Source organism: Chrysemys picta, chromosome 9 (assembly GCF_011386835.1).
Source record: "Chrysemys picta bellii isolate R12L10 chromosome 9, ASM1138683v2, whole genome shotgun sequence".
Lineage (NCBI taxonomy): Eukaryota > Metazoa > Chordata > Testudines > Emydidae > Chrysemys > Chrysemys picta.
The window spans coordinates 56180955-56198535 of record NC_088799.1 but is presented as its reverse complement, the minus strand read 5'-3'; the positions used below and the strand labels follow the sequence as shown (position 1 = coordinate 56198535).

Below are 17581 nucleotides of genomic sequence, written 5' to 3'. Positions count from 1 at the left end.
ATTGCTAAATTTTAAAAGAGCAACTACAAGGATTAAGCATCAAGAGTAGCTTTTTTGAGGTCCAACTTAACGGGTACAAGCAAAACAAAAGCACCTGGGGTTAGCACAGAGGAATCCACAAGCCATAATTAAATAAAAGGGATTAACCTAATCATATCTTCCTAGATATTTCCTGATCTACTTACATATCTGGGGTTTTAAATTAGTAGTTTCTAGGTATGATACTGATGATTTTTTCATACCTGGCCCAAGCTTCTTACAGCATAACTGCTGTCCTGTCCTCCTCTCCCCAGGAGAACAACAACAGACAGAACGACAAAAGGGGAGTCTTGGTTCAATTATAAAAAGTTCTAGCCTTCCCATTGACTCTTTTGGTCAGGTGCCCACTCACTTCCTTTTACCTGTTTCAGAGTAGCAGCCGTGTTAGTCTGTATCCGCAAAAAGAAGAACAGGAGTACTTGTGGCACCTTAGAAACTAATGAATTTATTAGAGCATAAGCTTTCGTGGACTACAGCCCACTTCTTCGGATGCATATAGAATGGAACATATATTGAGGAGATATATATACACACATACAGAGAGCATAAACAGGTGGGAGTTGTCTTACCAACTCTGAGAGGCCAATTAATTAAGAGAAAAAAAACTTTTGAAGTGATAATCAAGATAGCCCAGTACAGACAGTTTGATAAGAAGTGTGAGCATACTTACAAGGGGAGATAGAATCAATGTTTGTAATGGCTCAGCCATTCCCAGTCCTTATTCAAACCGGAGTTGATTGTGTCTAGTTTGCATATCAATTCTAGCTCAGCAGTCTCTCGTTGGAGTCTGTTTTTGAAGTTTTTCTGTTGTAATATAGCCACCCGCAGGTCTGTCACTGAATGACCAGACAGGTTAAAGTGTTCTCCCACTGGTTTTTGAGTATTTTGATTCCTGATGTCAGATTTGTGTCCATTAATTCTTTTGCGTAGAGACTGTCCGGTTTGGCCAATGTACATGGCAGAGGGGCATTGCTGGCACATGATGACATATATCACATTGGTAGATGTGCAGGTGAACGAGCCCCTGATGGTATGGCTGATGTGATTCCTTTTACCTATGCATCGCAGGGAGACTTTTTAACCCTTTACAGGTAGAGCAATTAGAGAACAGCTACTAAGAAGTTTAACTACTGGCTGGCTGGGTGTCCATAAAAGGGAGCTACTCCCCCCTGCCCCCTTCATTTATCACAGCCTCCTCCATGCACTGAAAATGTGACTGATCTTACAAGTTAGATGACTTGGCCAGTCTAAATCTACTACCTGGCTGAAGTTTGTTGTTATCAGAGACACATAACTCTGCATAGAGTCCTGTTACGGGCCAAAATTAAGGCACATCGGCACCGCTGTGTGCTTGACCATTGCTTATGCTTGCAGAATTCCATTGTGAGATTTCAGTGAGCTAGCAAAATGTTGGGTGGTTTGGTTTGGTTTTACAATCAGAAAAATTATGCATGACATCAGCAGGGGCTCAGCCACCAGATAGATCATTCCAAACGAGAACATGCATGTTAAAGAATAGTCCCGTAACACCAAACAAACAGTACAAGAAGGATATAAAACTCCAACCAGAACTCATCTGCAAAGCATTGACATTGGAAAGATTGGTTGGGAACCAAAGGGAAATCAAATGCAAAGAATAACTTTCCTCAATGACTGTAAACAATCCCCTATCCCCAAATATCACTGAGTGGGAGGAATGGAAATAACCTGCTGTGGTGTAGTGGTGTGATCAAAAGGGGAGAGACTTTGTTCCCTTGGAAAATGTTCCATTTGATTCCCTGGGCCCAGTTGTATTCTCATTGAAGTCAACAAAAAAAGTTCCCTTGATTACTATGGGGAAAGGATTGGACTTTCATCTTTAACCCCTATGTGGGATGTGCAACTGTGCGAATAACTAGACTGTAAACCCTTTGTTGCTGGACCTGTGTTTTTAGCTACCTCTAAAGATTAATGCACACACACATTACATTGCATTATATAGACAATAATAATAGTCACTAATATACATTCCAGCAGCAGATTTATCTAGCATAGGGATTAACATACCGAGGAGTGCAGGCCAGAGGGTGGCACAAAACACCTCTCCTTACTGCCTTCCCTTCCATTACATGTGAGAGAAATAGCAAAACAGGATCTAGTCAGTTTCACTTTCCTGAGTTCTTCTCAAGGCTAGCCCAGAAACAAGATGAAATGGACAGAGCTGGTCAGTTTTGCTTTGCTTTATTGCTTGCTCATAGAGGGAAGCAGGGTGGAGGCTGAGGATAATCCAGGCAGAGCAGGGGAGGAAAGAATAGAGAAGGGCCAGAGGTGGAGGGCAAGGAATGGGGATGAAACCATGGATGAGCAGGTAGGGGAGGAGGCAACATGGAGGGAGAGCAGGAAAAGAAGCAAAGGACAAAATTGAGAGAGCACAAAAGATGGAGATGGGGCGGGGAGGGAGGGGGAAAGGGAGAAAATCCTCAGGAAGAAAGGAAAGGCATGTGCAGAGCTTTCTCTGTGTGTGACACCCATAGTAATGCCATACACTGTACAGCCACCTTTCCTCTGCACCCCACATTCTCACACACAGAGATTTATGCTGGGCTTGAGGCACAAATCAAGGCTGCCAAAGCCTGCTGTGGAACATTCATCCATGGGAACATCAGGCGTTTTGAAGATTTGTGATGAGGCCACAAAGCAGGATTTAATTAGGTCTTTAATTACTTGATTGGCTTTGATTATGGTTAGAAGACATCAAGTGCCATGGATGTGCTAAGGACAATTATCCCTCCCCCATCATGGCTGCTTTCCCACAGCATTCTCCCTCTCTGAGCGTCACATCAGCGAGGGGAAGTGACACCCTTTAGGTCACACAGCAAGTCAGTGGCAGAGGCAGGATCAGAAGCCACATCTTTTGAGCCCAGTTCCATGTGGTATCCTTTAGCCCAGTGGCTCTCAACCTTTCCGGACTACTGTACCCCTTTCCGGAGACTGATTTGTTTTGTGTTTCCCCATGTGTCACCTCACTTAAAAATTACTTGCTTACAAAATCAGACATAAACATACAAAAGTGTCACAGCACATGAGTACTGAAACATTGCTACTGCCCCATTTTTACCATATAATTATCAAATAAATCAACTGGAATATAAATCTTGTACTTACATTTCAATGTATAGTATATAGATCAGTATAAACAAGTCATTGTATGAAATTTTAGTTTGTACTGACTTCACTAGTGCTTTTTATGTAGCCTGTTGTAAAACTAGGCAAACATCTAGATCAGTTGATGTACCCCTGGGAAGACCTCTGTGTACTCCCAGGGGCACGTGTACCCCTGGTTGAGAACCACTACTCTAGCCCATATCTCAGCCCAAATCCCGCTGCACTCTTGACCTCCCTTGAACACACCTTAGTCCATCCCTCTTCCTTGTCCTCAGATATTGCTGGTTACCTGGCTCCTGCACTCTGCCTCCAACCAATCTGCTGTCTCCCTGTCCTCCGAGATAGTTCCTTGACCTTACCTTCCTCTCTAGCTGCCAACCCTCCTCCATACTTCTCAAGCACATGCTATACTCCCACTGCCTCGACTTCCCCCATTTACACCTCCTGCAGTTTGGCTGCCTGCCCCTCTTCTTCTCAAACTGCCCTTAGCCAGGTCACCAACAGCCTCTCCCTGGCCAAGCTGCACAGCCTTTTAGCCTAGCTGTGCGCTCCCCTAGACACAGCTAATCATGCTCTCCTCTGGCTAGAAAGGCCCTGCTCACCTACCAAACACTCCTGCAGGGTCATCTTGGATGGTTCCTCTTCTGACACCCACAGTGCTCTATCATTAGCTCCCTCCAGAATGACTTTCCTGGCATTGCCATGGATTTACACTGAGAATACACTGCTGAGGATGTACCACACATAATTCATTAATTGGTGTGGTCTTGTTGCTGCTGGACTCAGCAGCCAAGGGGTTAAGGCAAAGATGGTTTGATTATATAAGTTCTCTCCTGTTTGTGTGCTGTGGGCAGTGCCTCACAGTCGTGTAAAGAGGGGGCTCTACCAAACAGAGAATGGGCAGGGCAGAGAGTGAGTCTAAGCCACAGAGGCATCTCCAGGGAGCCCGTGTGTTGCAATGAAGTGCTGGAAGCTGCCTTGTATTTCTTCATCCTGCTCTATGCATGGCTCTGAAATTGACATTCCTTGGAGAAATCATATGTAGCCTGCAACCCAGTAAAACAGCTTCTGGCACCAGAAAAAAAGACCTGGCCTAAGAGTCTCTCATTTCCTGGAGCTTCCCCACCCCTCCAGCCCAGATGAGTTCTCTGCTCAGATGGCAACTCATGGGCCAGTGTAGCCTTAAGGACTTATCTACCCAGCACCGCAGTGTGAACTAGAGGGGTGTGAATTGTAGAATGCTCTAGTGTGTAGTGCTCTAACTGCCCTGTGTAGACTCTGCTGACAAGTTTTAAAAGGCAGCTAGTTTGTGCCGATGCAGTCCTGCTTCAAACAGAGCTATGGTACACGCACTAGGTACTACTTAGAGCACACTAGCAGGGTCTCCAGGGGGCAGTTAGAGTGCTCTACAGTTTATGCCTCGCTAGTTCGCAGACAAGCCCTTCAAAACACAGAAGGGAAGTGGAATCCTGTTCAGTCCCAGATGCCATGTGCCCCATCTGCATCTTTGCCTGTAGCTCGAGGCTTTGGTTTGCTTTTTCTCCACACATCTCTCAGAGTTATAAAGAATTTTGCTGGCCAGGCTGCATGTGACAGAGCGGCAGAGCAGGAAGTGGAATAATGGGCCCATTGGGAGCACTTAAGAGTCCCTCAATGAAACATGAGGCCAGATCCCCAGCTGGTGTAAATTGGCATAGCACCATGAAAGTTAATGAGCCAGAGCCCCAGATGATGTAAATTGGCATAGCTCTGTGGAAGTCAATGGGCCGCGCGCCCAGCTGGTGTGAATCAGCAAAGCTCCATTGACATCCACTGGTCTGTACTATTTACACCAACTGAGGATCCGTCCCTTTCTTGGTAGCCCCCCAGATCTTCCATCCTTGCTTACTTGTCACCGTTATTGTTGGTGGAATGCCCCAGACTGGCAGATGTTGGGCCCAGCTCTGCTCACTCACTTGACTGAACTCCATTGACTTTGCTGGAGCTGTCCCTGATTTACACCTGGAAAACTGCGATCAGAATCAGGTCTGTAGAGAGCTGATGAGTTGTGTGTCCTTCCTCCCCACCCCCGCCCCATGTCAGAGGATTGCAATAAAATGCTGGGTTTTAAAGAGACAGTTTGTAATCTAGTCAGCTTCCAAAAAATGAGTTCAGTGTAGTGTCAGGTGCTGCCCCTGCCCATGAAACCCCTTGACAGGTTTGTGCTGTCCTCGGCTCAAGTGCGGTTTTGTCTCCCCTGTTGCTGTGTGAGAGACCCACACAGATCTCAGGGAAACCACTGACACTAGCCCTGATCCTGCCAAGTGCATGGCCACCCAAAGCCACGCTGACTAGAGTACGGTTCCACACAGGCCTGATGTCAATATGGTGCCCTATGGACAAGGGGCCGTTTGGGAGGACTAGCTGGCAGAATTGGGGCCTCCCTTTAGTACACAGGAGAAACAGTGCAAGTGAGCGAGTGGTCAAATGCTCTTGGCTTTGGATGGCTTTGGGGCTGCTTGTAGCAATACTAGGTATACAGTAATATAGACAGAAATGGGTAGGGTGAGCGCATTGCTTTGAAGCCCCTCCTAAGGCGGAGTATCTCGATACAGGCTATTTCTTGCATCCAGAGCAGAAAGCCCTAGTTTGTGAGGAGCCCTAGGAAATGCCAGGGGATGCTCTTTGTATGCTTTATGAGTAAATCCGCTGTAGCAATATAAATGCTGCTGGTGGGATACCACACAAATGAAGGTGTTTTCATGCAGATATCCCAGGAATCCCCACTGCAGCCTGGATAATATAAAATCAATGCAAACATCCAGGAGGCTGCAGAGAAAATATACATGGACGCAGAGAGAGGAGAGAAATGGGCAAGGATTAACCAGCTTTTAACTTGGAAAAAAATCGAAGTGGGCCCCAAGCTCCCAAGCGCTCGCACAGCTGAGGAACCCTGCTGAGTTCAGTAGCATTGCTCATATGAGTAAAGTTAAGCACTTGAGTTTTGCAGGATCAGGGTCTAGGACCTTTTGGGCGCAGGGGGAAAGCATAAATCTACAAAGCAGGGAGGAGATGCTGAGGTGTGACAGTGGATAGCAGCCTTTTTATCCCCCTACAGCATGTTCTGGGGGCAGAAACTGACCGTGCTGGGTGAAAGTCTGAGGCTCCTCCTGTTGGAGTTGATTAGAGTTTTAACAGTCACTTCCTGGGGGTCCATAGGCTGTATCCCCACAGGCTATATCTTCAGCTGGTGCAAATCAGCATAATTCCATGGAAGTCAGTGGTCCTACGTTAATTTACACCAGCTGGGAATCTGGCCCGTAACATCCCAACCCAGAGAGGTAACGGGTTAGTTCAAGCACCTTTGGAATTCTGCGTGTAGCAGTTTTGGATGCCCCATTTCAAGGAAGATAGTGACAAACGGGAGTCAATTCAGAGAGAGGCAACAAAAGTGATTGCAGGTTCGGAGAGACTGATTGTATAGAGTAGTTCAGGGAGGAGTGACAAAATAATGGGATCAAACTTCACAAACAAAAATTTAGGCTAGACATCGGGAAAAATTTCCTAACAATAAGGGCAATTAAACCATGGAATAATTTTCTCAGGGAAGTGTTGGAAGCCCCTTCGCTGGAACTGCTCATACTTGGTCTAGACAAGTCACGCGGGAATGTTCTGCAGGGAGCAGTTCTGCATTGGCAGGGGCCTGAGGTGGATGATCTAATAGGTCGTCTTCCATCTCTGCATTTTATGATTCTACGAATTTTAGTTCCATTAGAAATGCAGGAGAGAAAAAATCCTGGGCAGATCATGGGACACAGTAAAGAATCAAAACGGGCATCCAGCACAATGGAAAGGGAAAAAGAGAACATATGGAAACAGCTGACGATGCCCTTTACACCCTTCCTGGCTAAACGCTATGGACTGCCGCCCATTTGCTAGGAGCCCTGGTTAAGAGGCACAATTCCTGCCCCCTTCCCCCTGGCTTCTAGAAGGGGGCTGGCCCAGACCAGATTGCTACCCCCATGTGCCAGCATTGCTGTGCTTGCAGGCATGTTGGCAGTGGAGCTCAGCTCAGTCCCTACCCCTCTGCCTGCTCCTGCAGTGGATATGTGGGGAGGCCATGCCCCTGCTCAACTGCATGTGCAAGGCCAGGCTGCTGTCTTGTCCTATGTGGGGGAATTCACCCCTTTGTGCAAGCACAAGTGTCAGGCCCCCCTACAGGAGGAGGGTGCCCCCTCCAGGCACAGAGCTGGAATAGCTGCCCTGCATGACGCCCTGCACGAGCCCTCCGGTCCAGGAGGTGTGCTGGGGGCATGGCTGGGACATTGCTAAACCCAGCCATTCCCAGCTGCTGGGGGGACACTATACCCAGGAGAGGCTGGCCTGTGAGGCTGCTTGGACAGGCTGGAGGCTAACCAGCCCCAGCAGTCCAAGGATCAAGGGCACACATTGGGCTTAGTACAGGCACAGGGGTGAATCCCCTCGTGAACCTGATTCTCCTCTGACTTACATCTACATGGATGGGGAATTGGCCCATGAAAGCAAATGGCCCTCACTGTGAACTCACAGTGCTTTCACTCCACTGCAGCACCACACAGTCCCTCCCAGTGCACAGCACTGGGGGTGGGATGGGAGCCAGGCCTTGCTGTGACTGTGTTGCAAGGTGCATGGAAACATGTCAGGAAGACAGGGAGGGGAGTTGCGCGGCGTGGGAGTGCAGGAGCTGGACAGAGGAAAACAGGGATGGCCCGCATGTGTTCCATGCCCCCTGTGTCTGATGCACGGAGGATGCCAGTCCGTCACAGTCCCAGTTCTGGAGCTTTAGCTCAAGCTGGAGCAGCCCTCATGTTTAGCTCTGGAGGTCTCTGGTTCAGGCCCTGGCCAAGGTGGTGGCTGTCACCTGGGCCTTCTGCAGTGCACCCTAGCTGTAAAGCAAAGCACTGGGCCCTTAAGCAGCATGGGCACTGTCTGCCACCAGGGATGACCTGGCTTAGGGAGGAGGCAGCGGCCCTTTGGCATCACCCACTGGCTTACAGAGCCTTGTCCTGCAAACCAGCACACTCCTCCCCACAGTTCTTACGCTCCAGGCTCCGTGGGGCCAGCCGACGGTGAGTGTGTTACACATGGGGGTTAGCTGGTTGGAGCATGAGTGCAAGAGGTAAAGCAGCACGGCATGCAGCCAGCCTGGCACACATGGGCATGGAGACTGAGCATCACTGACGGCACTGTCCCCTCCTGGTCCCCCCCCCCCCCCCCCCCAGAACACAGTCACCAGTATCACTGGAGAGCTGCACACCTTCCAGGCTCAGTTTGAAGACGCAGTGGCTGCCCATCAGAGAGAGGCCAAGAGCTTGAACGAGCACATAAAGGAGCTGGCAAGAGAGAGGAACTCTGCGGGGAGGGAGGTATGTATGGCTGTTCTGGGTTATCTGTGCACTGTGGGTTAACTCTCTGCTTGCCAAGAGTCTAAGCAAGCCAGTCTGACAGAGGAGACAAGTTCGGCCTCACCTGCACTGGGGCTTTGCCCTGACTCCAGCCATCAATGCAACTGTTGCCCACAAGGGAGTGTGTTACAGGCCCCATGCCATGCCCACCAGAGAGGAGAGGAGTCCTTGCAGCAGCAGCTCTAGCCATGGAGGGCTGACTCTTTAGCTCAATCTGTAGCAGCTCGTGCTTTTAGCTCTGGGGGTCCAGGGGTCAGTCCCTGGTGACGGCCGTCACACAACACTAGCGCAGCATTCGTAACAGACCCAAAACATATTGTAGCTGTGCGCTCTCGTCCCGTGCAAGTGCCCCAGAGCCTTCCTGCTGGGTACACTACACGGGGAGCAGCTGCGAGCTTCCCATAGCCATCGCTTCTATACCAGCCACTGCAGATGGCACAAGCTGGCTCAAACCCTCGGGGAGTAAGGGCCAGGTGCAAGCCCTAGCCCAGTGCTGTCTACGATCTGGGCTCTGCTCCCTGGCTAACAGCTCTGGTGAATCAGCATCAGAGCGAGAGAATGGCCCCCACCACAAAAGGACAGGAGAGTGGGGGGACAGAAAATTAAAAAACATGAAAGAGGAGAGAGAGTAATTTAACATGACAGGCTGTTTATTTTGGCAACAATGGGCTCCTTTCAACAGATTTCAAAGTCCGACCCTGGGAGGGACCACACAGGGAAGCAGAAGGGGATTCAGAGCATGGGGAGGCAGAGGGAGCTGAGGGAGGAGGGGGCTGCACTGGTATACGATAAGGGCCGAGGAACCGTGGCACAGAAAGAGGGACCCAGAAGCCAGTCCCAGTGAAAGAAGGGGGTGCAAAACTCAGAGATAAAGACGGAAGAGAGAAGGGGACTGAGGGAGAGGGAGAAATTGGCAGAGAGTGGGAGAAAGACAATTAAAGGACTTATAGAACAAGCTGAGGGCAGAGAAACAGAGAAATCCTAGCAGACGCCTGCTAGGGCCCACTTATTGCCATGGGAACCATAACATTTTCACAGCCTTTTAACTTGAGAAAGTGTCTCAGGCCGGTTCTGCAGCCATGCCTTCCCAACGCAGGCATGCACACGCACACACACATGCATGCACACATTCGCTCTCTCTCCTCCCCACGCCTCCCTCTGCTCTGTCCTTCCGCCCAGGACTCAGCTGGAGATTTGGCTCCCTGAGCGTGGATTTCAAAAGAGGCTGTTTAGAAAAATTTCTAGTAAAGAAATAATTACGATAATCATATTAAGAGCTTTGGCTGTCACATTCCTGCAAATGGGGAAGGTTGTCTTTGCAGAGAAGGAGCTGGGGTTGTTTTCTTTTCATGGTTTTGTTCTTTTTCTCAATCCCAGCCCCCTCCCCTTTATCCTGGGAAATGAAAACAGTTTGTTTTATGATGGATCGTCCCTTTCTTTGGTCATTGACCTTCTGGGTGAATTTCTGCTGAGCTCGGTGGAAAATGCTAGGCGCATTTGTGGATCCCATATGTGGGTGGGGGGATGGGAGGGGGAGCTCACCCTAATCCTCCTCAGAAACAGAACAATAACAACATGGAGTGGGACGAAGTGATCCGGGCCAACAGGGAGGATCTGGACAGTGTTAGGGTTTTACAGATCGAAGGAGGAAAAAGGAACGAAAGAAACTGGTGACTTTAAGTTTCTGCGGAAATTTCTATCCCACCCCCACACTCCAGCCCCCACCTCAAAGGTCACTGGGGCAGAACTGGAGCAGCAGGATAAACTCAAGGCAGCTTTTTACTAACGGGGCAGAATCAATGGGCTCAACACTAGGAGATTTCCCAGCTGGTCCCCACCCCGTCCCGCACCAGCAACCCTGTGCTAAGGAGGGAAACAGCTGACTTATTCCCAGGGAATGCTACACAACCTTCACTCCCCTCCTTTTGACATTGAGAGAGGGAACATGATTAGGCCCTATCTGGGCTAGTGAATAAGACACTGACCTGGGAGTCAGGAGACAGGGGTCCATCCCACCTCAGTCACTGACCTTGGGCAAATCACATCACGTCCCTGGCCTCCATTTCCCCTCCAGCCCTGTGCTCATTTAGCTGCAGAGCTCTCTGGGGTAGGGCCAGTCTCTCCCTGTGTGTGGGTGCAGCACCCAGATCTAATCTACACTGGCACCTCCGGGGGCTACTGTGTTGTAAACAGCCATAAGTTATAACATTCATTTATTGGCATCATTTGCTTTGAATCTGTAAGCCCCTGAGTGCCTCCCCATAAGCCTCCCTTGAGTGCCCTCCATGTCTCCCTACCATGTCTCTGTGATAGCTGTGCTGGCATGTGAAGGAGGGTGTGGGATCAGCCCCACTGTTGCTGATCCTGGTGTGACCAGAGAGGTGCAGCTGAAGCAGAGCAAGCCTTCATGCTGTCTGGGAGCAAATCTCTCTCTGGGCCCCGTTTTCCCAGGAATTCCCCAGCTGTGATCCCCTAAGGACACCTCGCTGTGTCACAGTGTTTCCAAAAAGGCTAAAGGACTGCATTAGTAGGAGCATTGCCAGCAGATTGAGGCAAGTGATTATTCCCCTCTATTGAATCATAGAATATCAGGGTTGGAAGGGACCTCTGGAGGTCATCTAGTCCAACCCCCTGCTCAAAGCAACACTAATCCTCAGACACATTTTTGCCCCACATCCCTAAATGGCCCCCTCAAGGACTGAACTCACAACCTTGGGTTTAGCAGGCCAATGCTCAAACCACTGAGCTATCCCTTCCCCACTCCATGCCACTCCACTCCACTGGTGAGTGCCCACTGGGCACTGGTGAGGCCACATCTGGAGTACTGCATCCAGTTTTGGGGCCTCCAGTACAGAAAGGACGTGGACAAATTGTAGAGAGTCCAGCGGAGGGCAACAAAAATGATTAGGGGGCTAGGGCACATGACTTCTTCTTCAAGTGCTTGTTCATGTCGATTCCAATCAGGTGTGTGCCGTGCACGTGCACGGTAGCTGGAAGATTTTTTCCCCTAGCAGCATCTATCAGGTCGGCCTGGGCATCCCCTGGAGTCACGCCTTCATGGCGCCCAATATAGAGCCCTGTTGACCCACGACCCTTTCAGGTCCTTCTTACCGCCAGTGATGGTTAGCTGAAACTTCCCTGTGCTCTTGTCTTGACAAGCGCATTTAGCAGTTTCTTACATTGTTCTCCATTAGTTTTCCATTTTTGGTTAATAGTTAGTAGTTCATTAGTGTTAGATAAGTTTCTGTGGGGGGAGGGGAATCCTCTCCTACGCTCTCCTGACACCAGGGTCTCCGGGCTTCAAAGCCTGCAAAGCCTGAAGCAAGTGTATACCCAGAAGCAATCCTCACACCTCATGTCTAAGTGTTTAGGAGAGGGCCATCAGAAGGATTGTCATGCCATTTGTAAGACTTTTCAGCCCAGGACTTCAAAAGATAGAGAACAGTGCCTGAAGGTCCTATTGATGAAGGCAGCACTCTATTCCCCAGTCTGACTCTGTGTCGATGGACCCTGCGCCAAATACCTCCTCCTCAGTGCAGAGCGCTCGGGCACCATCAGCACGAGCACCGGTGCCGGGTAAGGATAAGGACTCATGGCACCGTCCCTGCTCCACTCGTGGCTCAGATGCCACATGCAGGCACCGTTTGCAATTGTCGGTGCTGCAAAAGAAGAAGAGGCCGGAGAGGGGTCACTCTCCCCCAGCTAGGCCTAAGGAGCCTGCCGTTGTGAGACCTGAGTCAGGCCACACTAGTGCTGCACCACTGGTGATGGTCACGCCAACTCCTGCCCACGTGGAAGGGCGATTGAGTCCAGACTCTCCTCGCTTGCCAAGGCCGAGCCAGGAGCTGCACCTCCCTTCAACACCAGAGGCCACTCCCCGGCACCGGAGCACACCCAGCAGTCGCTCCGATCCCCGAGCCCTCAGCGCGAAAGCTTGGTGCCAAGAAGTACCACTCCCCCATGGTCATTGTTTTCAGACACCTCGGAGTCGGGCTCCTATCATTCCCGGAGGAGTAGGAGCAGACGGTCCATGTCAGCTTGGCACCGGCACCCTTACACGGCACCGTGGCCCGCCCAATGGCAGCCCCGGCACCATGGCTATTTTGGACTCCCTGGGCATTTCAAAGGAAAGCCAAGGTTGCAGCCAATGATCTCATTCCAGGGCGACGTTGGTGGCCTCGGCCTTATTTGTATCCCCGCCAGCACCAGCAGGATCGGGGGTAGGCCTATTACCACCCTTCGCTACCATCTCAATGCCTCCAGTGCAGCCAGCACTGGGCCCGGGGGTCCCGGCAGCCCCGGCATTGGCGGGGACTCCGGCACCAATGACGATTCTGGCACCGGCGGCGAGTCCGATGTCAAGGATGACATTGGCGCTGATGGCACTTTTGGCACCAGCGTTGCTTGCGTCGGTGTATGCAGCCCCTATACTGAGGGGCACAACACCATATGGGTTGGCACTAGCCCAAGAAACCCAGGTGCCGCGGGATCCCTTGAGTGCAGAAGGAAGGGAGCAGCCACCCCTCACGGGGGTCTCTTCCTCGCCAGATGAGGCATTGGAGGGCACGGTGACAGTCCCAGCCTTGGAAGACAACAGGGTTCTGCAGCAATTTTGTGGAGGGATTCCCAGGGCCTGGGCATTCAGGCGGAGGAGGTAGTGGAGGATGCAGATCCAATGGTGGACCTCCTCACCCCCTCTGGACCTGCACGGATTGCCCTGCCCCTCATAAAGACCATCTCTAACACCATGAAAACTCTGTGGCAGACCCCAGCCTCATTGCCCCCTATGGTTAAGTGCAACGAAAGACGCTACTTTGTGCCGTCCAAGGGTTACGAGCATTTATACACACATCCCACACCTGACTCTCTCGTGGTCAATGCTGCCAACCAACATGAGCGTCAGGGCTTCCAGGGACCCTCCCCGACGAATCGGGAGGTGAAAAAGCTTGACCTTTATGGGAGAAAGTTCTACTCCATTGGAGGCTTACAGCTCTGCATTTCAAATCAGCAGGCCATTATCAGGAGGTACTGCTTCAGCACATGCGGGGCAATGGCTAAATTTGCAGAGCTGTTGCCGCAGGACTCCTGCGCCAAGTTTTTGGCTCTCGTGGCGGAAGGGAAGCTTATTTCCAGGACTTCACTACAAGCCGTACTGGATGCAGCGAATGCGGCTACTCGTGTCATGGCCACAGGCATAGCTATGAGGAGGGGCTCCTGGCTCCAAATCTCAGGCTTGCCATATGAGGTCCAACAAACTATTCAGGATCTCCCCTACAAGGGTTCGGCTCTATTTTCTGAAAAGATGGATAAAAGGCTGCATAGCCTGAAGGATTCAATAGCCACTCTCAAATCATTGGGCCTCCATACTCCCACTACACAGCATAAACATTTTAGGCTGCAACCTCCTCCATGGTTCTATCAGCCACAGAACCGTCAGGATGGCTCATGGAGGAGGAATAGGAACGGCAGAAGGCAACCGCACCCATCCTCAGGGCAGGGCTCTGGCCAATCTAAGCCACCCTCTGGGCTGAAACAGGCCTTTTGAAGGTGCGGTCAAGGATGGTGCACCAGATCCCCAACTGGATTCCACCCGCCTTACCTTCTCGTCCCGACTATCCTCTTTCTACCATGCATGGTCCTGTATCACCTCGGACCTTTTGGTGCTCCGCACAGTAGAGAGGGGATACTCCATCCAGTTCTGTGCTCACCCACCCTTCCATCCTCCTTCCCCATCCCTCTTCAGGGACCCTTCTCATGAGTAGCTCCTTATGCAGGAGGTGCAGTCACTCCTATCTCTAGGGGCAGTGAAGGAGGTTCCTCAGGAGTACAGGGGCGAGGGCTTTTACTCCCGGTATTTCCTTATATCAAAAGCCAAAGGCGGCCTCAGGCCCATCCTGGACCTGCAAAAACTCAACAAGTTTGTGAAGAAACCCAAGTTCCACATGATCTCTTTGGCCTCAATCATCCCATCACTGGATCCAGCAGACTGGTATGCCACCCTCAACTTGAGGGACGCATATTTCCATATCGCAATCACTCAGCTCCACAGGAAGTACCTAAGGTTTGTGGTGAGTGGTACCCACTACCAGTTTACAGTCCTTCCGTTTGGCCTGTAGGAGCACCTAGAGGCTTCACTAAGTGCATGGCAGTTGACGCGTTCTTGTGCAGTCACCAGGTATAGATGTTTCCGTACCTCGACAACTGGCTGATGAAGGGCCACTCCAGGACTTCGACAACCTGGGTCTCTTTCTAAACAAAGCAAAATCGACTCCGTCCCCTGTCCAGAGGATAGAGTTTATAGGGACAGTACTGGACTCGACCCAAGCTGTGGCCATACCGGCAAGAAGCAAGGTTTCAGACCCTGATAGATACCATTTGAGGCATTGGACAGTTTTCTACCACCACAGCAAGAAACTGCATGAAGTTTCTCAGACACATGTCTGCCTATACCTAGGTGGTGCAGCATGCCAGACTCAGGCTTCAACCTCTTCAGTTGTGGCTTGCGTCATTATATCACCCAGCCCGGAACAGCTTGGATAGGAACGTGATCCTGCCTCACCCGGTCATGGACTCCCTCATCTGGTGGCTCAACGCTCAGGAGGTGTTCTCAGGGGTCCCCTTCACCAGTCCGCAGCCATCTCTCTCGCTAGTGATGGACGCATCAGACTTGGGCTGGGGAGCTCATCTGGGAGACCGCAGGACTCAGGGTCTCTGGTCTCAGGCGGATCTGGCTCTCTACATCAACGTCAGAGAGCTGAGAATGGTGCATGCCAGACCTTCCGTGCACACTTAATGGGACATTGTGTATCAGATGGACAAGACAACAGCAATGTTCTATATCAACAAATGGGGATGCACGCTCCTCTCCCTTGTGCCAGGAAGCCCTCATGCTGTGGGACTTCTGTGTAGAACATTCAATGCATCTGCAAGTGTTGTACCTCCCCAGGGTAGAGAATGAGCTGGTGGATCACCTCAGCAGGTCGTTTCACACCCACGAGTGGTTCCTTCACCCGGAAGTCACGTTCTCAATCTTCCAGAGGTGGGGCTTTCCCCAGATAGACCTATTCGCCACACAACACAACAGGAAGTGCCAGCAGTTCTGCTCCTTCCAGAATCACAGCCTGGGCTTTAGAGCGGACACGTTCCTCCTTCCATGGAGAAGCCATCTCCTTTACGCCCATACCACTAGTTCAGAAGGTACTCCTCAAGATCCGGAGGGAACGAGCTCAGGTCATATTGATAGCACCAGCCTGGCCCCATCAGCAGTAGTACATATCTCTCCTAGACATGTCCGTGGAAGCCCCAGTCACTGTTCCACTCTTCCCGGACCTTCTGACGCAAGATCATGGTCATCTTCAACATCCGAACCTCAAGTCGCTTCACCTCATGGCGTGGAAGCTCCATGGTTGAACCCGATGGAGCTTTCCTTTTCAGACCAGGTTAGACAAGTCCTCCTTGGTAGCAGGAAACCCTCTATGAGAGCCACCTACCTTGCCAAGTGGAAGAGATTTTCAATCTGGTCTATGCAGTGCCATTTGTCCCCCGACGTTAGCCTCAGTGCTGCTCATTCTGAACTACTTCCTCCATCAAAAGCAGCAGGGGCTTTTGTTGTCTTCAATAAGGGTGCACTTAGATGCTATTTCGGCCTTCCATCTGGGCGTGGGGGGCTGCTCGGTGTCCGCTAACCCTATGGTCAGCCGATTTTTAAAAGGACGACAGACTGTACCCTCACTTCCATCAGCATGTCCCCACCTGGGACCTTAACCTGGTCCTCTCTAGGCTCATGGGACCACCATTTGAACCATTGGCAACATGTTCCATGCTCTACCTCTCTTACAAGGTGGCATTCCTGGTAGCAATAACCTCAGCCAGGAGGGTGTCTGAGCTCAGGGCCCTAACGTCAGAGCCTCCCTACACCTTGTTCTATAAGGACAAGGTTCAGCTGAGGCCTCATCCTGCTTTCCTCCCAAAGGTTGTATCGCAGTTTCACATTAACCAGGACATCTTTCTCCCAGTATTCTACCCTAAGCCTCATTCCAGTGGCAGGGAACAGAGACTGTACTCTCTGGATGTCTGCAGGGCTCTAGCCTTCTACATGGAGAGAACAAAGCCGTTCAGAAAGTCGGTCCAGTTATTTGTGGCAGTGGTGGACAGAATGAAAGGTCAGCCGATATTGTCACAACACATCTCGTCATGGATAGTGTCCTGTATTCGTGAATGCTACAACCTGGTGGGGGTTCCTGCATCTCCAATCACTGCGCACTCCACCAGGACGCAGGATTCATCAACAGTGTTCCTGGCTCAGGTTCCCACTCAGGAAATCTGCAGAGCGGCGACGTAGTCCTCCATCCATACTTTTGTCACCCACTATGCAATTACCGAGCAGGCCAGAGATGATGTGGCCTTCGGACAAGCAGCGCTTCAATCAGTGGAAGACTCCGACCCTATCACCTAAACTTGGGCTTGTGAGTCACCTGATTGGAATCAACATGAACAAGCACTCAAAGAAGAAAAAATGGTTACTCACCTTCTCATAACTGTTGTTCTTCAGGGCTCTATATTGAGCGTCATGAAGGCGCGACTCCAGGGGGCACCCAGATCGACCTGACAGATGCTGCTAGGGGGAAAATCTTCCGGCTACCATGAACATGCGCACGTGCACACCTGATTGTAATGGACATGAACAACACATCTCAAAGAACAACAGTTATGAGAAGGTGAGTAACCATTTTTTATGAGGAAAGGATGAGGGAACTGGGCTTATTTAGTCTGCAGAAGAGAAGAGTGAGGGGGGATTTGATAGCAGCCTTCAACTACCTGAAGGGGGATTCCAGAGGGGATGGAGCTCGGCTGTTCTCAGTGGTGACAGATGACAGAACAAGAAACAATGGTCTCAAGTTGCAGTGAGGGAGGTCTAGGTTGGATATTAGGAAAAAACTATTTCACTAGAAGAGTGGTGAAGCACTGGAATGGGT

General features: G+C 50.7%; 1 protein-coding gene across 3 annotated transcripts in view; it reads left to right on the top strand.

Annotated features, from left to right (window-relative positions):
• CROCC2 (ciliary rootlet coiled-coil, rootletin family member 2) overlaps nucleotides 1-17581 on the top strand; it is a 169973-nt gene that overhangs the window by 103779 nt on the left and 48613 nt on the right. For all 3 annotated transcript variants that reach the window (XM_065557071.1, XM_065557072.1, XM_065557070.1), the window contains exon 23: nucleotides 8424-8567. In XM_065557071.1, the coding sequence (XP_065413143.1) occupies nucleotides 8424-8567 (144 nt within the window). The remainder of the gene's footprint in view (nucleotides 1-8423; nucleotides 8568-17581) is intronic.